Below are 24671 nucleotides of genomic sequence, written 5' to 3' on the forward strand. Positions count from 1 at the left end.
AAATTATTTGTCCACAGCAGATTACTAGTTTAATTGTTATCGTTTCTCTTGTTATGTTATTAAAATTAATACGCTCATAGAAAAGTGTCGTCTTCATAGGTCTAATAAATGAATCGAGTAAGTCAAGGAATAAGTGAAGCGAATAATAAGTGAAGGATTAGCGATGCAGCGTTTGGCCAGGAGGCAGGAGTCGCCCGCTGGCCCGCGCCCGCGAGATCCATATCGGACGTCGCCGTGTCGACTTCACAATGCCATCTTTTGTATTCCGACACGATAATTTATTGCCATCAAACACTGCGCTTACGAGAATAAAATAAACTTGCGATTCTGTATTATTCACCGACCACGCCTTTAACGATAATATCGAGTCTATTTTAATATATAATTTACAATTTTCATAATTCACAAACTTCATAATTCTATAGATAACGTAAACACACGGTTTCATCATATTATATTGAACAGGTGTGAAATACTTTATGATACAAGATCTATGTTTATGTTTAATTTTACAACCATACTAATGAATCCTCCGTTGAGGAAATCGGACGAAAACATGTTATAAATGTACTTACAACGTATTTGTCTAATTTTCAATTTTGCAAAGATAATATTTATTTACATCTTACTTACATAAACGAAGCGAACAACAGCAGTGGAATTACAACGCCACTAAAGTTTTCTTAGGTCCAGTAGAATGGTCACTTATTTCGAGTAAAAACGAATTCTGCCTTCAAAATAAGTACGACATAGTGGCCAGTAAGCGTTAAGCCCGAGAAGCTGAACAATGCAGTGAGAGGACACTTGCAGATATCCAAGAGCATTCAGGTCAATGCATCCCATATTTTAATAGTTATTACCGGTGTGTCGGTTGTTGTATTAAAACAATGACCAATAACTTAGTATTTACGTCTCATTGAGTGAACGTTTATTCGTGGCGGCTTATCTCGGTCTATTAGCCGCTTCTACTTTTGCACACATCAATTACTAATACTGAAGTAATGAAAGAATGTCAAAAAAATAAAAATATTGCACTAGTTTTAGAGATATCCAAGCAATACAATGTAACTACCATATATTATTTACAGATAGTAATATAAAAAAGATGAAATAAATTTTATAATGATTAATGATCATAAATCATATATGTAATTTATTAGAGCGTTTATAGTGCGACGGTTTACAATTAATAAAATTCTACTTACATAAAGTAGCTAGCACGAACGGAAGTTACAAGTTTCAGGATAGATATTATTCAAGAACAATGGGGTTGCGACGGAGTGTGCCTTATCGAAGGCACGAAATCGAGCATTCATAGTCAAAATAACGACTTAAACCTTCAGGTTACAATTACACTCATTAGTTTATTAATCGCGAAACCACATCAAGCATTGTTCTGCCGAGGACAATCGTCGCTAGACCAAATAACGCCATTACCGACGACATTGCTTACCTTAAAACGGCGACACAATAATAAGAAAAAACTAGACAGTAGTATTGCATTTCAAACCTGTCTGTGGGCGACGACATTCACAAGGTAATTCGTCTAAGATTTCGATGATACTAAGAACCAGATACAACTTAGTACGTTTCAGAATAACAATATACTTATAACTCATGTGTACGAAATTGAGACACGATTTATGAAAGCTTAAACAGTTTAAATCTTTTAACAGTGAAGATTTGTAATAAATTACATAAAAACGTAGGCGGAATGGAAAACAAGCTCCGTGAGAACATATCGTATAGCATGGCTTGACTGCACCCGCGACTCTATTCCAGCAAAATTCCTACTCAACACTTCAGCACCCTTCTAACAATGTTTAAAAAATATGGTTAATCATAATCAATATTAATTTAAAATGTATAAAACGATCTATATATATCTCGATTGTCATGCTCTATTATTCGATTTAGGCGAGGATTTATTGGTAAACTTATCGCAAACATTTTTACAAATCACTCAAAATCACTCAATATCTGTATAAAACTATCGCGTAAACATTAACAATAACTAAATGATGTTTGAACAATCGTATTACACATTTTGCATTTAATCGGCCATACAATTGTGTTATGCAACATGGATATAAAGTGGTACTGAAACTGAATTCATGCCATTGAATTCAAACAAGAATGTTCATAAAGAGAACCAATTACATGCTTATTAATTGTTTCAGAGTGTTTTCAAACGCTGAACTACAACTTCTTAGACCTATTTTATCGCAAACATGAATAATAGACTTATGAAAGTTACAATAAAAACCTAAATGATATGCGAAATATTATGTATCTAATCAGTTCAAAAATATAAAAAACAAGCTTTTATTAATATATTTAGATTAACGCCTAAAACAAACATATTTTTCATATTTCATCATGATTACGGATGCGTGCGTATATTTGCCACATGGATGAATAGATACACAATATATTAATGGTTTAAAACTTTAAATAAAGTAAACAATTGAATCACGATCGACGCCCACGAGACGCTTCCGTAGACGCTTCTTAATGTTATTGAAATAGACAAAATACAACCAAATTACAATATACAAAATAATCTTCAACGAGGTTAATAAACGAATTGGAATTCATGATAAAATATGAAAAAGCATTCCTTACATGCCTACATCTATTTTTGTTTATGGTAACTAGATTTTATAAAAATAGAAATATAATTTAAATCCGACCGCGTTCTACACAATAGCAATTTAACATAAACAATCGATGACTCATAAAAAATCTATTATCGTTGGATTATTAAATTCAACATTCTCTGTGGCCCGTTGGTTGAACCCCTACATTCGCACATTCTCGCGAATTGACTCTCCGTCTTACACAAGAATGCACTTTAAATTTCGACGAGGTCTCACTTGATATTTTTATTCGTTAACTAAACAGCAATATACAAAATGACACGTGGATATTAATTTCAGAGGTAGTTGTTTGTCAGATTGTCACATAAATTTATGATCAACCATTGTTTTTAGGTGACGTCATCTGATGCACTCCTTCGCGCATCTGATTCAATTATTCTTTTCCTACTGTTGTAAATGGTTTTCGAATACTTGGAATTTACTTATGTTTTAAAAGAAATACATATAGTAAAAATGTATTTTTATCGGATAATTAATGAAACTCGGCATTAATTAGCACTGTTTGTATGTATGTAGTTCATTTTCATAAACGATTGAACACGTTGGCGAATGTGTGTTATCGGCATCTGATACTTCGAGGCCACATTCCTACTTCGAAATTCACTCTGCTCGTGAGATACCTGGTGACCGCTACACTCTTCTTGTGTTTCAAGCAACCGCAGCCCCGGGCACCCTCAGTCAACGACCTATACACTCTCACCGATACGATTTCTCTTATAAACTCGCTGATAATTTAACAGTTATCTAATTATATTGGAAGGTAATATTTTCTGAACATAATCTAAATAAATTATGTAGGTAATTGAATTCACTATTTTTATTTTTTTTAACATTCCCGTAAAAATCGTAACAACAAAGGCATGCAACACTTCATTGATGAAGTTAAAATTAGATGTCCTAATACATACATAAAAATGCGTGCACATGCGCCGGTATATTTGTTTGTTGCGGCATCTTGTACGCTTCTATTTAAGCGTTAAATATACGAGACTCCTAAAGAGCTGTCGATATAACAAAGCCTCTTCCGCCAGAACAGTACTGGGTGGAGCTAATAAACTATTTGAGTAGTACCTCATGTTGACACTCGTGTTTCACACCTGAACAAAGCTCCTCGTTTACATTAATGTAAATTAGGTTAGGCAGCTCGCCGCCGCGCCGCGCCTACGTTCAATTAGAAGAGCCCTAAATGCATGTGTTCATACGAAGACAATTGTTATCAACCAGGTATCACGTCCCGGAAATTTATTTCTTACATCTATAATATTATTTATCCGCTACTACTCAGCTACTAGAATAATGACGTTGTTTCTAGGTTAATCAAAATTGTATCAGTATTATTAATAAATATTATTTAAGAAAATATTATTGAGATTAATAAAAATGTAAAAAAAATATATTTATAAACGGTTTAGTTCAGTTAGATCCACACAGAGGCCGTGAGAGAAGCACCATGTCAAGGAGTGCGTATGTTCTTCGTCTTTCAGCGCCCGCCTCGGTCGCGTAAACACCGACGCCTGGCAGCGATCTGAACTTAACAAAACAATTTCAGTTTTTATATTACGGGAATTCGTTGTTTTAAACTCTATACTCTATAGTCTATACATTAATTTGCGTGGTTTAAGACGAACTCATTAACGACGCTATGCAAACCGTGAGGATGATGCTTTGAATTCAATCGAGATTTTACTGATATTCAGCAGGACTTCAACGAATCCTTAACTGTAGTCTGTAACTTTTTCTAAACGGATATGTCATTAATGTTTCCGAACGTCACAAATCACACCACCAAAATGCGAGATCTATAACCAAAAAAGATCTGATGTTGGGAATTTTTTTATTGTGAAGCGGCGGAGTCGCACGCGCGGCTCGATTGTGGCTGTGTGGTCCTCGCTAGCCACTTTGTAAATAGCGCGGTTTACCTTTTTCAACTTTTGTGTTTTGTTACCTTTTGTGCTGTTGTACGACCAATATTACCATAGCTATTTAGGATCGTCGGATAAATAAATACGTCATTTATCATGATAACTGATGCGCACGGACGTCGCAGTGTCACAATGTTCAAATGGGGTGAAGATTTGATCTTTTGGCTTGCACGATTTGTAGCGATTTATCTTTGCATTGTTTTCTCCGTTGGTAAAAAGGGTACGGGACGGGTAATTAATTTGAACTTTATTGGAAAAGTGATTATTCAATTTAAATACAACTTCTTTAAAAATGTTTTCTTATTTTACTGCAAAATAAAGGACAACTAATTGAGTAAAACGGTACTTTGTATTTTTTTTTTGGTTTATTTTTAAGTATAGTACCTACCTATTTAAAGTACAATAATTTTATGTTTATTGTTTTATTGTTATTATTAATTCTAAATCAAAAATTAAACTATTACCTAGTAAAAACATTAAATAACCGTTAAAACTATTTTCTAGCATAATGAAGTGTTCCTGATTTATGATCACGAAATCGCATCAACATTTAACTCAGCTGCTCATATCTTTCCAAAGAATTTTTTTTCGTCAGCGGCATCGAGGCTGTGCCATCAAATTGTGGCACAATAAATTCACTCAAAACCGCAGCCTCTTTCACAATATTTGTATCGGGGCGACAAAAAGGGCCGAAAGGGCGGCCCTTCGTTGAATGAAGGGAAGGTAAATAAATATAAATAAAGGTGAGGGTGGGAACGTGCGGGGGGTGATGTAGGTGTCCCGCGGCGCCTGCGCTCGGGCACAACACCGTTCGGAACTATGCTCAGCAAAAAAAATATAATTGTACAAATTATACATTTATCACTAGACACTTTTGAACTGCAATGGAACGAATGATTCATGTTTAACATTCGGAATGTATAATTTTACATAGGGCGCCTGTGAATTTTCGAGATTGTAAAAATCCAATTACAAGCTCATTGTTCTTGGTATCGAACCGTCACACGTCATTAAACGGGACCAATGAGAATCGTAAAAGTGAGTCCGTGTTGATCGACTCAGCTCACGGGTATAATCGAGTACACCATGAGCACGACCAATTACAGGTCTGTACTCGTGAGGTGCACTTTTATTGGGTGTAAGATTTAAGTGCCGATCGACACGCCAGAGTACGGTTCTACCTCATTTTATGGCCACTTATGTCTCTAAGGTACCTCTTTCCTTTTTCTACTCAAAATTAATGTTGCTGTCCGTACTATTTTGCTCTTAAAAATAGTAATATGTTACCTTAAGTATGCAGTGGTTATTATAAATAGATTAATGCGCGTGTAAACTGCGAGCACATGTAATCCGTTCGTAAGCACAGCATTTTAATTTGTGATGTTATTACTACAGCATTTCAGAGGCATACGGCTCAAATCGTCTTGCGAAACCGAGGAAGAGAATGTGTGTAGTGAGAGCAATAAATTACTAATAGACATCGATGTTAACACGAAATTGAGAGCAGTATAAAATAAATAAACATTTACGTATCCATAAAATTACCTCAGTCGACTCACTGAAAATTAGTTATTTATTGATCTTATTTCCATTTATATGATGAACTATGAGAATTATAGGTAAAAATAAAATAGAAGACTTACAGCATGCGGTCAAAGTCATTACCAATAAGGTTCTTAGTCCTTACAAGGTAACAATGAAATGATGGTTTTATACGATAAATAAATATGCATTGTTGCGACATTATTAAATTACGAATTTTATGACGTATTATATTCTGAAGGTATATTAATTGAAAAGTGAAATTAAATTTTCTAATCTTCCTCTACCATTAAAAATTAAATAGCTACATAATAAATAAATATTTATTACACCTTAAATCAAAAACTTAATAAGAAATTAAAACAATATTACTCCATCCATCAAGTTAGTTAAAAATAGTTCTGAAATTAACATGCAACTATTTCTAACATCATAATTCATAAGGCAATGTTTAGGTGCCCTGTTTAAATAGATACCAAAAATCCTCGGATTTACTATCGGATAGATGTTGCATAATGCAATTTGCTTTTAGAAGCAAATAGGCACATAATACATTAGGAGTTACATTTAATATTTACTATGATCATCATTCTAAAATTGCTTAATGCTTATAAAGTATCAAGGTGGTATTAGATACTTTTATGACCGACACATAATGAAATACCTAGTTCCTAATTATATCGTAGGATACGTAATGTTTTACAACTGTTTAATTAACTTTATTACTATTTTTGTTTGTCGAGGTTTGAAGTCGTAATTGGAAGGTTATGTGGCCCGTGCCTTCTAACATTGACTGAGGTTTGACAGATAAGAATGAGATAAGACAACGACTGTACCACATCAAATATTTGCGGGAATAATGGAAATAAACATAGCTCGAAACATTCAAACAAAAGATTTCTTTTTGCACAACACACACAGTGCACACAACACAAAAACGTACCTACGATGATAAATACAAAAAAGTTCTGTGTACAGTCGGGAAATTAAATGATGATGAACACATAATCTTAAGTAATAGATATTGAATCGAGAATGATACACATTGTGTACATAAGTTAGTACTACATGACTACTACCTAGACCTACTAGATATTACTGACTTGTGCTTGCATGAAATAGTTTGGTACCTACCTATTAACAATATCTACTTATCTATGAAATTGCTTAGTTTGTATAGTTTATATTTTTGAAATTTTAAGTTAAGTAAACTTAAATCATAAAAGTAATTCAAAGATTAGACAATATTATTTTGTTAAATAACGATGCGACAAACCCATATTCAGTCTGTTATAATGAACTGTATTATAAGATACCTACCTACATTTAATGAACACTTAGTGGAAATGGAAAAATATCCCATATCAGCAATATTTTGTAGGGTGTAGTAACAATCTATCCCAAGCACATGGCATGTAGATATATTGACACATTTGTGTACATACATCATGACTGTTTACGTTGGCGGGAGATGCAAATCGTTAATTTATCGCCACCTTAAGAAGCAAGTATATAAAACGAACCGCAAACACAGGCAAGGTTCAAAGACCTATCAGTTGAACAGTTTGGTTTGTATTTGAACAAGTGTTCCCAGCATTTACATGCAAACTTAGAGGGCTTACACATGTGTACTCGATCACTAACAAATCTGCGAATACCATTTTTTCCTATTATTTTAATAACTGAACAATTATTCCGAAACTAGATACATTTGCAATGAACTTTTACAATTAAATGATTTAAAAATGTGTTAATTAATAAATATAATTTTAATATAAGGGTATCATAGAAGTATCTAATCAATCGGACTGAAAAAATGATTATTAATTCAACTGAAATATTATTTACACATCTGAAGGAAAATAAACTAATTACTTTATATTGTTTTTCTTTTATGAACTTTTAAATGTTCCCCCAATCGTACCTAATCGATATCAAGCCGATTCTTGGTAAAGTTATTTGCGGTATGGTCCTATGTGCATGGTACTTTACAGTTACTAATGCACACTTATAGAATATGGGTAATTATTATCCTATGCACTTGCTCGCGCACAATGCAAAATAAATTTTAAAATACGGACCACGGACTAGTAAGTTTCATGACATTTTCATGAAAATATTATTTAGTTACTTAATTATAGCATCTCATCGTTCTTTCTTCTTCTTCTTATCTTATATATAAAAATGAATCGCAAAATGTGTTGGTAAGCGCATAACTCGAGAACGGCTGAACCGATTTCGATAATTCTTTTTTTATTACATATATTCCTTGAAGTACGAGGATGGTTTTTATGTAGAGAAAACGTAAATATGTACCACGGGCGAAGCCGGGGCGGACCGCTAGTAAAAGAATAAAGATAAAGCCTTTATTTTGAAAACCCAAAGAATAAATTGACTAACTTCAGGATTGGTGATTTAAAAATTTATGAAATAACACATGTATGATTTAATAAGTCAGTTATTATAAAAAGATTTTACTTCCATTTACTGTAGGAAACATTCAAACTACTGTTATTTCAGTCTACCTTCACCCAGTACCAGTTCACGAATGTAACATGATACCTGCAACTTTTGGCACATTCAAGGCTTATGACTTGTTAAATTGACGTGTTAAAATATGTCTATTGACTCTATATTGTGGTTTATTCCGAGCAAAAAGCTCAAGAGGAATACCATATTATTTTGTAGTATTTCATACTTCACACTGTTTATCTTGTTGACATTCTTTGTTTTATTACTAACATGTACTATGTAGGTATTTGTGTTACAGTCAAATCTCATTGCCGATCAAAACCACTTGATACTGCAAAAATCAGTCAAAAGTGGTTTTAACTGAAGACGTCAGTCAAACTGTTACATGTACAATGTACAATTTTTTTTTGTGTAACCTGTGTTAAAATTAGCATTATCATTGTATTTATATAATTTTATTAAACATTTAAATCTAAGAATTTTTTATTTTATTTTGTGGATTTAGGAGAATGATGATAAACACGCAATATACGGTTGTTAAGAGGTCTTTATTACATTTTATAACGTTGTAAACCCACCGTAGAATTTGAGGATTAATTTGATTATGGTCAATTATTCACAAAGCGATCGCCTCTCGTTCCGTTTTTTATCCTGCGCTAATAAGCCGAAAAGTACCTAATTTGAAGGCGGTGTCTTTGCAGCTAACAAATTAAACCACTTTAGCGTATCAGACTGTAAAACAAAATCAATATAAACAATCGATAATTAAGCGACCTTAAAACGATTTTATCAAAATAATGTTTGTTTGATTTAGGAACAAGCCTTGAGGACATGCCCTTAGCTGTTTGAACCAAAAAAATAAACGATGCCGTATTTAAATAATTCCAAGCCGACTTATAATCGTTAATTAAACATCATGGGCTAATCTGGGGATTACAATAAGAATTTTAAAGAAGATAACGCTTGTGTAGTGGTTAAGATTGACGTACTATCCGCGCGCGCGCACCGCTGTAAAAGCTTATTGTAACTCGACCCTCAAATACGAAATTGAATAATGCTGACCTATCCCGCGACCGCCTCGCCCATAAATCACCGAGATATTTATGTCCCTCAACCCCCGCACACCCGCCACATCCCCTTTCTCGTCTATGCCTTTTTCGCAGGCGATAATGTAAAATATTTTATAAAATGGTAAGTAATTTGGATTGAACTCGACAAAGCAAAAGCGGTGTGGTTGTGCAACGATTTTGTGGTTTTTGCAGCTAGCCAACAAATCAACAGCTAAGTATTTTTCCTACAAAAATATTTTATTTGTTAACCCACAGCTTTCGATACAATGTAACCATATTTGTGTCCTGTGTAGTGTAGCTTACGCGTTTTATGTACTCGTATGTCTATGTAAATATATAAGATAATGGAGTGTGTTATGCTAAATTCTATTATAATACGTAACTACATACATTTAAATAATGAATATCTATTTAACAAACTTCATTATTTTTCTCAAACGAGTAATCAGAATATGTAGTTCTATACGTTTATCTCAGAAGCCTGTGGCATGTAACGCACCGCTTCCCGGCGCATTAACTTTACTTATATTCCCTCTTATTCATGAGAAATAAATAATACTATTAGAAGGAGATACCGATTCCTGATAAAAAGTGGGCCCGAGTTAAATGGGAGGCACAGCGGAGGCAGAAAGAAAGTAATGGAGGCGCATCGGACCGGTTTGGAGATTTTTACGAATGCAAGGCTGCTCGGCTCGACACGGGCTATGTGCTGCCTGCGGCGAACATATAACATAACCGACGGCGGATTCGCGTCGGCCTTTCTTCATCCAGACGCACACATGCATCCTACTGTCTGTACCCAATACCGATTATTATTATGGGCACATAACTGGATTCCACGCATAAGTACATTAGGCCATTAAAATATTTGCTGAGCAAACTACCCATGCTCTTAAGTCATTATTTGCGAATGACGAAGTAAACAAAGTCATCCTTGAACATAGCGACAACTATTCGAAGATTTGGGTTAGTTGCACGGAAATGAGCTCTGTACCGACGTTATTTGAGTATTTTGGCGGTGCTTCATAGAGTTTCGAGGCAAGTGTAAACACAAACGCTAAATCAATTTGACTGCAATCAAACACCGGCGAAGTGATCGACATTCAAACCAACAAGCATCCGATATAGAAGCGACTTCACTAAACATGTCCTGTTGATTAAAAGCATGCGATGGTTGTGACAAGCTTTTTATATGGACGACAAAAACCGTGACCGGGCGTCAAATAAAGATAAGTATATTTTTTTTATTTTAAAGCATATTATAGCATTTATAATAGACTGGGTTTTTAAGATCGACTTTCAAAAATTTTAAAAAGGTTTTTTAATTTTAAGTTAATGATATGACTTTGTAAATGTTATTGATAATTGATTATTTATTTGCAAACCACTTACTAACTGTATAAAAGTTATACACTGTCGGTAAATGAATGTGAAAAATAAACGCAACCTTTAAAGTAAATATCATATCCATAATGGGTTTTCCATTATTTCGTCTTGACTTATATAATATTATGTTCATTTTGATTTACGGCGGTTGGCGTATGTAGGTAGTATCAGTAACCTTAAATATTTTTAATTACATCACAAATTATGAAAGTAGGTATTCAATATTTGATAAAAAATCGCCTAACTCTAAGTGTATTGATGGGAATAAAAAATAGTATTGTAATAATTTGAATAAGATTTTTACACGTTTAACACTTGACATCTGAAGCTAAAATATTTTTAATTTTTATAGTTGTAATTATTTAGTCTCTAAAACAATTAAATTTATGTACATATTAGATTCAATTAAATTATAGGAAAAAGTTCCACAACAAGTAAGATTAGAAGATCATTAAAAGCCCAAATAAATAAGTTCATTTTTAAGTTTGAAAACAATGTTCAGTGTAATAATAAGTATGCAACCTGCATATGAATTATTACGGACTTATGTGCTGATTTTTAAAAAAATTTAAAAAAATATTTCTCCTGACGGACAGTTGGACAAATTTATTGGAAGAATAAATAAATTAAGGCCATAGTTAAATGTTTAATATGTAAATTAAATAAATATTTTGCAGACCCATTCTTATAATTACACACCTAATATTGATTTAAGTAATAAAAATTTGCCAGATCAAGTTACCATATTATTAACTACTAGCAATGCCCTGCGGTTTCACCCGCATAGATAGCGATATCGTTACAGTGAAAAGTCTACTATAGGTCGGACTATAGGTTTAATTTTTAATCACATGAAAATCACCTTTACCCCGTCCCGCACTACGGCCTTTTTTTTTTGTTTTAGTGGGGAAATCTTTCATAGATACCCACGGCCTCCAGGGGAGGGGCCGTGGGTTATCTCGGATTCCTACCGACCAAAACCCCACTGTGTTCCGTCAAGACGCATATTGGTAGAATTCCTCCGTGACCCCCGCACTACGGCCTGCTCGAACAGTATACGTACTATTTTCTGTAGATTGACACTTTCAAATTCGTTATATCTTTTGAATGGAATATCCAATTCTTTTCATTTAAAAAGTATTTTGCTGGTATTGAAACAGTCTGTAATAAAACATCATTTAATGGGATAAGGATTAATATATGTGTATGGATAACATGGTTTGATTACTGTCGGCAGTTCTATTTACTTTGAAAACGTAAAAAAGTTGTTGTAGTAACATAACTACTGAAGATGGACATATGGTATCGCGGACTTTCTTGTAGATATTGATCCATTCTATAATACTGTAGAACATTTTTTTGTTCTATCTTCAATAGATTCCGCAGCGCACGCGATGACAGAAGTTTTATTGAGGATTTTTTTACACCTTGGGTTACATTATTGCATTTTTGGTAAGGATCTCTAATTTTTTTGAAAATGCTATATAGCCTATGTTGCTCAGTAAAGATGCAGCTTTCTAATGGTGAAAGAATTTTTGAAATCGGTCCAGTAGTTTTTGCGTGAAAACCATACATACATACATACTTACATACATACTTACAAACTTTTCCTCTTTATAATATTAGTATAGACATAATATAGGAACCTACATGCGCTGCGTACAAGTTATTATTTTATTAACACTTTATTTTTTTTTCTTTAAATATATCTATGTTTAATTGATCAAAGTTTAACTTTATCGGGCTGTGTATGTAAAAATGTACCTCTAACAAGTAACTAGGTACTACACCTACATAGGTACAAGGTTTCTTCAGCATACCTAAAAAATTATTCATCTACCGATATTTTTAATACAGTTTTATGGAATATCAGATTATTACCTGATTTGTAAGATAATATAGGTATTTTTTTTTTAATTTAATAATTAATTAAATTTTTTTCTATAAATTCCAATTATTTTCGATATATTTTGAAAATAATTGGGTATTTTGTCACCATCAATATATCATATAACCATCAATACGTACATAATGTAAAACAAAGTCGCTTCCCGCTGTCTGTATGTCTGTTAGCTCTACGCAACGGATTTTCATGAGACATTTTTATTGGTTTTTTAGAAAGGTTTCAGTGTCTGTAAAAAATTAGTCGAAGCAGCTGAAAAGCCTGTGTGAAAAGCTATTTATTTATTTATTTATTTATTTTATTTATTTATTTTAATTTGGCACACCAACAATAAATACATTTGACAATGATAAAATTAACATTATTAATTAATTAATATTATGTACTTATCAATGAAAGGTGTACACAGCATTTACAATAATAGATAGTTCTCGAAATTATATAGAATTATTTATGAATTTTATTTTAATTAATGTTATCTATAATTAAGTATTTTTACAATTATTATTAATCAAGCAATTAATAATTTTATGTTTGTATTGTGCAAGAGATCCAAAGAATATATCAAGGTCCGGTATAGATGTGACAATTTGATTATATGCTGCGCACATTCGAGGCAATGGTGCTTGACGTACTAAATTAGTTCGACTCACTGGTAGATCAAAGAGATTACTAATCGGTTTTCGGGGTAAACTATACGGGATTCGAAAAGAGATCCCAGAAACAATATCCTCACAGGTAGTTAAACCATTTACACAGTTAAAAAGAAATACCAGGTCGTGTAATTTACGGCGATCTCTTAACGTCATCATTTTAAAATAATGTAAGCGCTCAGTATATGGACATCGATGTGTGATACCTTGGGAGGCAAAAGCCAAATGTCTAGTGAACGATCGCTGAATCGATTCTAAGCGTTGCGAGTGCACGGCGTGATGGGGATTCCACACAACACATGCGAACTCGAGGTGACTCCGTACGAGTGCATTATATAATGCAATTTTTGTGGATGCTTTAAAGGATGTTGCATTTCTTTTAATAAACCCAGTCATCCTTGCAGCTTTCTTAATTATTGAATCAAGATGAGATGTAAGTTTGAGTTTACTATCCAAGGTTACACCCAGGTCGACAATTTCATACTGGTGAAGGAGAGGAGCATTGTCGATACTGTATGTCGAATTAAATGGCACTTTTTTCCTTGTAAATCGAATGAATGAGCACTTATTAGAGTTGATTATCATATTATTTTTTTTACACCACTGACCTATATTACCTAAATCATTCTGGATAGCAGCTACATCCGCCAAACTGTTAACAGTTTTGTAAATTTTTAAGTCATCAGCGAAAAGTGCGTAATTGCAATGTTTGATAGAATCACAGATATCATTGATGTAAGCAACGAACAGAAGTGGACCCAAATGTGATCCCTGGGGAACACCAGATGAAGCAGTAAACACTTTAGATTTGAAACCTTTTACAACAACTTCTTGACTCCTTTTATCCAAGTAAGATGCAATCCATTGTAAAATAGGACCCGATATACCATAGTTTTTTAATTTTGCGAGTAAAGTCAGATGATCCACCTTGTCAAATGCGCTACTGAAGTCTGCGTAGACTACGTCCATTTGGTTACCGATGTCCATCACAGGCGTCAGGTCAGACAAAAACTTAACAAGGTTAGTTTGCACTGAGTGACCCTTCCTAAAGCCATGTTGATGTGGAGTTATAAATTTATCTAAATATCGAGTCAAAACTGGACAGATCAGCGATTCAAACACCTTCGATAATGAAGATAAGATAGTTATAGGCCTGTAATTATTGACTGCACCTAGGTCACCCTTCTTGTGTACGGGCACAATTGTAGAGGTTTTCCAATATTCAGGAAATATACCTTGTTTTAGTGACTCATTAATTATTATAGCGAGAGGGGAGGCAATTGCGACAGCAGCGCGCTTAAGAAATACAGGAGGAATTCGATCCGGACCAGTACCTTTATTTATATCAAGTTGTTTCAACTTGAGAAGAACCTCTTTTTTTGAAACAATAATCCTTGCACAAGAATCCCAAGCAGCTTCGCTGTTCTGAACACAAATAGTTGATAAGGGTTCTGAATATATAGAAGAAAAATGCAATGCAAAAAGATTAGCTATATCAGGGCCGTTGGTCGCGATTTTGTCATTTAGGCACACAACAGAAGGTATGGAAGATGTCTGATTGTTGCGTTTACTATTTATAAACTTCCAGAAAGCTTTACTATCCTTCGAGATTGCATTTTCGATCTTTAACTTATAATTTTGATGACACAGTGTAATTAATTTATGGGAACGTTCTCGTAATAAATTAAATTCAAACAAATCGCGTGGATTTTTATATTTCTTATACTTGAGCCTCATTTTTTCCTTGTCTTTGATAACGTGAATTAGGGCAGACGTAAACCAGGGAGGGTATTTACTTTTCTTCATTTTACTCTTAGGCACATGGTTATCAATTACACTACGCATAATGTCGTAAAATGCCTCTAACTTATCATTAATATCAACGAGGTTAGCGAATTTGGAGCACCAATCAATATTCTCCAGTTCCCGCACAATACAATCATAATCGGCTTTAAAAAAGTTATAGCTGACGTAGTCATCACATCTTAGTGTGGAAGGTGCTTCAGATACCAGACTCAGAAATAAACACGGATGATGGGGATCAGGTTTGGTCAATATATCAATCGCAGTAGATACCTTAAAACGAGGAATATTGGTTAGGGCTAAATCTAATATTTTTCCATTTTGATTTGTAATATTGTTTATTTGCTCAAGGTTATTTAAGTTGATAAAATCAACCAAAGCACACTCCACACGACCGTGACATGCAATAGGAACCATTCCACAAGTACCGCCTTGACCATAAGCCCATTCTAAGTTTCCTAAGTTAAAATCACCTAGTATTATTACATTTTCCATATGTTCTAGTACATTATTAGCATTATAAATAAATTTGTCAAGGGCATTGTAGTTGGTTGGAGGTGGAAGATAAATAGCACAAATAGGTATGTTTTTTGTCACACCGTTAATAACACAAGTAATGTTCACCCAAAGATCCTCATATTCACTTTCATATTTAAATAATCTAGAAGATTGTAATTTCCGAGCTACTGCTATTAGGACGCCACCCCCATCCAACTTAGTTTTTTTGTTACAAATACGGTCTCTACGATAAACAATATAACGGGAATCGAATATTTCACTGCTAGAAATGCCACAATTAAGCCACGTTTCACTTAAAACAATAACATCGTATGAGTTTAACAGAATATTCTTGTATAGGTCATTAGTTTTAGTTCTCAATCCTCTAACATTTGGTGACAAAGCTATAGGTATTTATTGAAAAAACGCAATAATTATTAACGTCAATGAAGTTTGGAGTTATTGATAAAACAACAGTTTTGTGTGTTTGTCAATAACATCGGCATGTTTATTGTTTATCGTACCATTAGAGCGAGGCTGAAATCCATCTTATATTACAGTTCCCATTTGAGATGAAAATAGCGGTTAAGTAAAAACTAATAAATGTCTGTTTCGCGAATAAGTCTATAATTATTTTAACCTATATTATAACGATTACTAGTAGGAAGGTAGGTATATAAAGTTAAATAAATGTTTATAGAAAATCACGGCTCTGATCAATTATTGCCAGTAATATTTTCTTATATATTTTTTTTCTTTTTGATACCTACCTACCAAATCTAAGAGAATCCTTTATATAAATATTTAACTAAATTCAATAATTTTCTACATTAATTTCCAAATGAATTTATTACATTATAACACATCATGAATTTATAGAAGATAATATTAAGTTACGTTCAATAAGAATGCATCGAGATAGGTAGTTCCGACGGCATAACTGATTACTTTGTAAGAATCTTGCAGCTTGTAGGAATAATAGGTAACCTTAAATTTATCTGTGTTTGCATTAACTACAGCTTGGACAGGTGCCGCATTTTATTTAAAAAAATCCTTTTAAATAGGTATGTGAAGGAAAAATCCATGAAAAACTTTTTTATGTTCAAAAATTAAGCTTTCTATTTAATAAAAATATTTCTAAAGTTGAATATATACCTATACTCAAAAGAAATTGAGATAAATATCTAAAATAAACGCTTTAATATGCATTAAATTTTTTATCGATGAAACGAGCCAAAATATGTGTTACAATGAGGAAACAACAATAAGGTTCCCGTAAGTTTATTTACGCGTTTACAAAACATCGTGAATGACAACGCATGACTTTCAATACCTTCAACACCAAGTTTATGACGGCAATATATTCACCAAAACTGGCATCAATGTTGAAAAGAATTCATCATTCATCAATTAGTCACAGGAACAAAATATTTGTTGTCAAATCCTGCGTAATTGCAGTGCTACAATCGTAACACTCGCTACGAAGCTACCGTAACGCCCGCAATTTGTCCCCATTGTTCCACCAACGTTCATATTTACACCGGCAATTGTACCCTACCCGCGCACTGAGAAGCTGTTTTCAAAACACTGGATTCTTTATGAATCCTATTGTCTTGTTTCATAACTGAACGACTATAGTGGACCGACACTTAACTTTTAAAGAATTCATGCAATCATTTTCTTTGCATCAATTATTTAGTAATTAATAAGTTTAATCATTTTCATTGAGACATTAGTTAACTTTTGATCTCACATCTGAAACTGAAAAATTTACACAATAATAACTAAACTATTATAACTCACCTGGGTCATTAAGCGATCGGCACCCGTGCCTTCCTCATCCCTGAATTCAATATCAGGATTATAATTAGGCACTAAGTCTTTGAACTTTTCATCGTCCCTAGTGATGCGGCCCTCGGGAGGGCCACTGGCAGATTTTGAATTTTCACTAATGTTCGGGTCATGCTGATTAAATACTAAAGGGGTGATGCGGCGCGGTCCGTGGCGGCGAGTGAAGCCGCGGCCCGGGCCGCAAGCCACCGCTGCGCCCAACCACAGTAGCACCAGCGACAGCCTCATCTCGCAGACATCACTTCACACGCGCTCGACGCACGACCACCGCGCGCCGCGATTTGTGCGACACTGAGGATTGGGTGCCGGAATATCCGAACGTCCGTGCACCACCGACCACCGCACGAGCTTGCATCCCTTGCAGCGGCTGCTCGACAAGCCACCACCACGCATCGCATCTCGGCACAGACCATAGTCTATTATATGAATGGCGGCTTTGTAAAGCCCGTACCGTTATCAAAGAAATACCTTTTTGTAATAGTAAAAGTGAGCGCCTTATTTTCACCCCCAAATTTTTGAAAGTGGTCACTTGTACAACAACGATATATATAAAAAGTACAATAAACGAATCTGCTTGAAAAAATAAATTGAAAATTTTGTATCAAATTAATTTTGTAGATAAACGTAGGTACCTATCAAATATTGTAGACTCGGTTAATCTATCTCGAATACATGTGTTAAGTGTTTCAGTTCAGTTTACATAAAACTGAAAAACGAAGCCGAATTTATTGAAAATTGAGATGAGAAACAAACTTTGAAGAACAGAATGTGAACAGAGCAAGATAGAAACTACCTATTATAATTCGCAAACGAAGCCGAGTGATTTGGGTTATATTCTAAAACCTTAGACATATATATAATGAAATTGTGGTTAGAGAGATTTGTACAAACGGTTAACACGACTATAGCTACATATTTTGTTTAAAATCGGTTTTTCCGTATATCTACTGAATTGGGATTTCAAATTGGAGAAACTGCTCGCCGGAAAAATAGAAAATTTGAACATCAATGCGGTTTTTGTGTTATTTTAACTTATATTTTTGTTTAAACTTTAGTTAGCTGTATGTAAGTATGACTGTATCTTAATTCGATTAATTAATCTATTGGAAAATATTTTAAAGAAAAATAAGAACACTTGCACACAAACGCATTCATAAGTGCGCACTTTTTCTATAACTTTGACTGGAACGAGATCGAAAGAATCAATTGAGCAGAACGAAAGCCCTATTGCCCTAGGATGTGGACCTGATCTATTGATATCCACGTGATATGTCATATGTCTTAAATATTAAATTAAAATTAAATTATGCTATGTTGTCTATAATTCCTTGCGATCATTCAAAGGCAACATTGCCTACTTACATGGCCTTATGGCCTTATTGCCCTCTTCGAAATGTTTACCTTTACCTATTCATGTTTTTTGCTGTATATATACCTACACAACCAAATCTACATATATACAAAACACGAAAAAGGTGCAATAGGACAGAACAACGTCTACCGGGGCAGCTAGTATATAAAAGTATGTATATGTAATTTATGTATGTATAAACTCAAAATATTTCTATACAGATAGACCTTAACCAGATAGTCCTAGATACGTGTAGATACATAAATGAACCTCTTTCATAATATAATAAGAGTAGGTACAATGATGTTGTGGTTAGAGATGGTGGTGTAAATGGTAAATTGAAAGTTTCAATATTTTTAAAGACGGTTTTACCTATTCTATGTCATGGGTTATTCAAATAAAGGAAAATTCCTCAGTAAGGAATCAAATTTTGAAATTGCTTTTCTACTTATAGAATGGAATAAGGAGAAAGATTTTTGTTGATCATGATATCTCCTACAAATGAATATGAATGATTTATTTTAAAATATTAAGGATTAAGGAATCTTAGTGACAACTGAGTTCCATTTGAGAAAAGTAGGTAACTATGAATTCTTATATAAGGTCAGTCCGGAAACATTAGTTACAAGGGTCAAAATTCCCATTGCTTAATTTTCATAACGCCGAACCCATGAAAAAATCTTCCTTTCAAGAAAATGCTTTAGAAGACAATTTATATGCACATTTACATAATGGAGAGCCTGTTTAGGGCAATTTGTACGCAATGCAAAGACGTTACACAAAGAATAAAATGCATGGCCGGTCTTGTAGTAATCTCATATGTCATTCTTGTAAATGTTTGATTTTCAATTTCCTCCAACATATTGTATTACTGAAGTAGGTACCTACTGTTATGTAATAACAACTTAATATCTTACCTATATCGCTTAGTATAATGTTAGACAAATATTTCTAAGTAGATACTCATATTAAAATGTTGTTTTGCGAAATAATTGTTTTTATTATATATGGATAATTGTTGTGCGTGATTTTAATTGAAACATGAAGATTCTTCTTCTTCATGGTTAAGGCGTTGATACGAAAGACGCGGATAAATATAATGGTTTGTTGACTGCGCAAAAGTATAGTTTTATACTAGTTTTATTCGTATTAAACTTACCCCTCGTTTTCACCAAGAAACAAGTTAAATACTAGGTTGATACAAAACTTGTAGAATACTTTTCAAAACATAATTATTTGTTTTATACATGCATTGAGACTGTCTCAAACATTCTTTCGTTCACACTTTGTAGCCAACAAGTATTTATAGAAGTATAAAACACATTTGCGTTTACACTGAAGTCTGTGACATATTAGAACTTGTCTGATCCATTGATAGCGTTCTCACCTACAAAATACAGTCGTGGTTTAGATAAGTATTGTTTATTTTATTGCAATTTCTGTATAATACTAGTAACAAACAAGTTTTAAACTTTATCCATGTTTGTTGGATAAAGTTTTCAACATACATACATCTCACAAAAGTTTTTTTTATTAATAGAAATTATAAAAGTAGGTACGACTGAATTTGTCTCGAATTCTACAAGTATTGCAACAACAAAAACAAGAGATCATAAACATGTAGGCAACTAGAAGTTTTCAACCAACAAGTTTTATATAAGTTATCCTACATGTATCAAATTTTGTATACAAAATGTTTTACACATGTCTATGAGAAACGAAAACATTGCATCAAATTTGTAAAATACATGTATTATACTTTGGTGAAAACGAGGGGTTAGAAGTTGGCCACATTTTTAATAAAATATATGCTTGCTCAATAAAAAAAATCTATCCTACCGAAAAATAGATTGGGTCTGGAACATCATACTCATGAGTCACGAACTTTATTCTCTATAATGAAAACAAACAAAACCGAACAAGTTAAACTTCCTTATCGATAATACTCGGAAGTAAAGTGTGAGTAAAAATACCTCAATCGACCCGAATACAGGGAGTACTGTACATTTCAACAAAAACCGTGTGAACGCAACCTGCTTATGTCCATCGCACAATACTTAGTGTGAAACCACTGATAAGATAAACCCTAACAAAAGGCTAATACGTACGTAATATTAGGGAAATACAATGCAACAAAATATGTGCCTATTTGTCTTTCATTGCATGTGGTTGGAATGAACGTGAGCTCATAGGCCATAATGTGACTAATGACTTATTTGATTTTTGTATATCTATAGGTGCGCATCTTCATCTACATGCGTATGATGTACGTTCCTGTTTATTGTAACTTATTCCAATATCTCGAATCACTAATTTATTACAGCCTAAAGTTTCTTTACCCATATAATAACGGTATAACCTACTATAAAATATATTTTTCATAAAAGTGAAAAGATGTCTCTTGTCTCAACTATGAACTACCGAAATATATCAATGGGAAAAATGAATAATAATGTTATGCTTCTTTTGTGATACAAATATTTCAGAGAAATTATGATCCACGACCAAGCCGAAAAGATGAATATTATGAGAAAAAAAAAGAACGGAAATCACAGGAGAGACAAAAGGACAGTTAACACTGAATACCCTGGGCTAATTAGCACTATGGCGCCTTAACTAATTATTCACTAGATTACAAGATAAGGCACTGCGTGCTGCAGCTATTCATTCAAATATTTTGCCTACAAAAAACCAGAGGAAGCTCTGTAGCCATCAGAAAATTACAAGCAAATCAAAAATGGAAGCAAACCAGGAAATTGATTTGCGGAAAGAGACAAATTGTAACAAGTACCAGCTCAAAAAACGATTGACCTCTATGACTCTATATCTGGTAGCTAAAATGCATCAAAACATTGAGAATTAATTTATTAATTCCATCAAAACAATTGAAAGAAATCTATTAAATAAATTACTTAATGAGATCAGTTACCTTTGGCGCCTACTAAAATCCCTAAGCGCTCATAAAATCTAAGAAACATGTTCATACTATAAAATATAAATATGACGTTATGGGGTGATCCTTCAAGCCGCTTAAACGCCTAAGTAAACTGCACCGAGTGGTGAATGAGTGTCGCGTCGGCACCTTCGTAAGCTAGAAAACAAAAAATATTTTTGACTGAATACCGGCGAGGTGTCGGTGGAGGCTAATGGAAGAGAGTGCTTAGCCAATACGTCCCGGCTGTAGTGTTTTAAACTGTTTGCTTTACCATAAAGCTCTTAGCCCCGTTCAAACCAATCGTCTCGTAGATATTTTCGATACAGGAAAAAAACAAGTCAAACATGAAAGTGAAAAGGTATCAATTTTATACAGAGTCTACTTATGCACTATACAATATTAATATATTATTAAACATGTACAAAAATGAAATTTGGAGTCAAATTAGAATACAAGCATAGGTAAGTACAGACAAGAGTGCGACAAATAGTAAAAAGCTTTTAATATTTTCATATAAGAACTTGTAATATTAAAATTTAAAATTGATTATAATTTATTCACAATATCATCGCGAATTCAATAATTATAATATTTTCACAAAAATGACCTTAACGAAGCAACTTAAGATTTTATAATCAATTTTGCATCCAATAAAAAGAAGAGTCCACCTTCCACAAACTCGAGTTGGTCGCGCTCGGTTAACATTCCTTGCATATTTTTAACGACCGCAACCGATATGGAGTATGGAAACACTAGTGTAAGTTTTTATGATAATATTATATCTGAACTAAAAATCTGATTTGGTAATCAAATTACTTTAATTTTGATTAAATATTTAAACTAAGGAAATAAAGCGTTGCAGTTATTTTAATATTTTCCATACTACTATCATATTAAGAAATAATAGATTGTTAGGTACCGCAAAACTTTTTATTGACCATTAAAAATTAAAAATTACGGATAGCAGATATGCGGTTTCAGCCATGACTCAAACAATTCCATATAGAATTAGTATTAGTCAAAAGGTGTAAAGAAGTCAAACCAGTTTCGTTTATGCGTTGCCCTCTAATTGACAAATTGGAATCTTATTAAAGTAAAATTCAAGTTCTTAACTGAACGAGACAGGCCGCACGAACGAATGTAGGTAGATATAGTTTGTCTGTATGGGACCTTCCCATCGGCTGCCGACGAATACCGAGTGAGCACGACGGCTGATCGCGCGCTGAGAATAAAAAGTCAGGAGCATTCGAAGCGCGTGCCTCGATGTGTGTGGTCTACAGTGGAGGTCTCGTTCGTCTGATTTATTGAATTCTGATTTTCACACCGTTTTTTCGGAAATTTTTAATGTAAACTTTGCAAAAAACTATAGTTCTCTTTACAAATCTGATAATACGGATTCATTTAGACTGTTGGGTGATTTGTTTTTTATTTCTGCATCATCTACAGACGAAGAAACATCGCTTCCTGAAAGTGCGTTTAGTTCTGGAAACATCGCGGGTATAAGCTCAAAGTTATTTAAATCGTAAGAGAAATCATCCACGTTGGATTTCCACTTGTTGGCAATCATTTGTAATGGTTCCAGACATTGTAAGCTTTGTTTGACGCGTAAAAGTTCTATATTACATTGATTTTCAACTTCAAGCAGTTTGAGTTTATAAGCCTTTGCTATCATGTGCTTTCTAATTGCATTTTTCTTTTCAATTTGGGCCATATTTAATGTATTTTGATATCTTTGTAATTGCTTTTCATATTCTATGAGATTTTCGTCACAAGTTAATTTATCCTCCACACTAGTAGTATAAAAATCTGGAGAGCAAGGAACATCTAGATAGCTTGTTGTGTCAGAGTTGGTCTTAATTTCCTGTCTATCATGTGAAGCTTTAGTATCTTTTTCCAAACGGCTCTTTTCTTGATTAAGTTCTAATTTTAATGATTCTATTATATTTCTACATTGCTTAATCCTTTCTTTTAAATTATTTTCGTCATGAACTTCCTTTAAGCACTCATTGTTTGCACTTGAATCATATGTTATTGTTGCTTCTGGAATAGCAACTTCCGTAACATTGCTTTGGGTATGAAGATTACATGTGTCTATTTCTTGCATTTCTGGAGAAAGAGGGCTTGACCGACATTCCGCGTTGTCACCGGAGGCCATATCCATAAAAATCAAGTTAGAAAATTTAAAATATAAGATATTATTTAGGAAAATATGAGCAAATGTCAAACAAATAACTTAATAATAATTCTTTGACGTTTTTACATATTGTTTTATAGTGGTTTTATAAATGGAACATAATGAGCGAACTTTTTGGACACGCTCATGCCCCTGGTAAACTACGATAAAGCTACGATACGACCCAAATATGACCACACGACTGTAGGACCTGGTATAAATTCTTTCCTGTTTTTTGAATTGGAGTACTAATACACTACACAGTATAATTACACGGCAATTCTAAGAGACAAGAAAACCGTATCATAACCGAATCAAAATAATAGCAAAATATTTGTGATTTGCTATTATTTTATATGACCGTTGCTGACACGTGTAGTTCAGCGAGCGAGATGTACCTAATCTGTTTTATTCGTGAGAGCGAAAGAGGAGATTAAACGCAGCAACAATTA

General features: G+C 33.6%; 3 protein-coding genes and 1 long non-coding RNA gene across 4 annotated transcripts in view; 1 reads left to right on the forward strand and 3 right to left on the reverse strand.

The window, feature by feature from the left end:
- hh (hedgehog signaling protein) overlaps positions 1-18153 on the reverse strand; it is a 34557-nt gene extending 16404 nt beyond the window's left edge. The window contains exon 1 of the mRNA XM_089699888.1: positions 17713-18153. Coding sequence (XP_089556014.1) covers positions 17713-17988 — 276 coding nt within the window. The 5' untranslated portion in view covers positions 17989-18153. The remainder of the gene's footprint in view (positions 1-17712) is intronic.
- The window catches only part of LOC149485140 (uncharacterized), a 385709-nt gene that overhangs the window by 130640 nt on the left and 230398 nt on the right, over positions 1-24671 (reverse strand). The gene's annotated exons all lie outside the window — the stretch shown is intronic.
- The window catches only part of LOC149485143 (coiled-coil domain-containing protein 12), a 480484-nt gene that overhangs the window by 87993 nt on the left and 367820 nt on the right, over positions 1-24671 (forward strand). The gene's annotated exons all lie outside the window — the stretch shown is intronic.
- On the reverse strand, positions 23392-24333 carry LOC149485148 (uncharacterized). Its single transcript, XM_089699597.1, has one exon. It carries the CDS (start codon positions 24205-24207, stop codon positions 23422-23424), a length of 786 nt encoding a protein of 261 aa, XP_089555723.1. The 5' UTR covers positions 24208-24333; the 3' UTR covers positions 23392-23421.

This window comes from Colias philodice, chromosome 10, assembly GCF_061535455.1.
Source record: "Colias philodice isolate Cphi_HAF_F1 chromosome 10, ilColPhil1 Martin Lab GWU primary, whole genome shotgun sequence".
Lineage (NCBI taxonomy): Eukaryota > Metazoa > Arthropoda > Insecta > Lepidoptera > Pieridae > Colias > Colias philodice.

Bases quoted from the DNA above. Each gene is read 5' to 3' on its own strand.
- LOC149485148 (XM_089699597.1), bottom strand. From the start codon at position 24,207: ATGGATATGGCCTCCGGTGACAACGCGGAATGTCGGTCAAGCCCTCTT.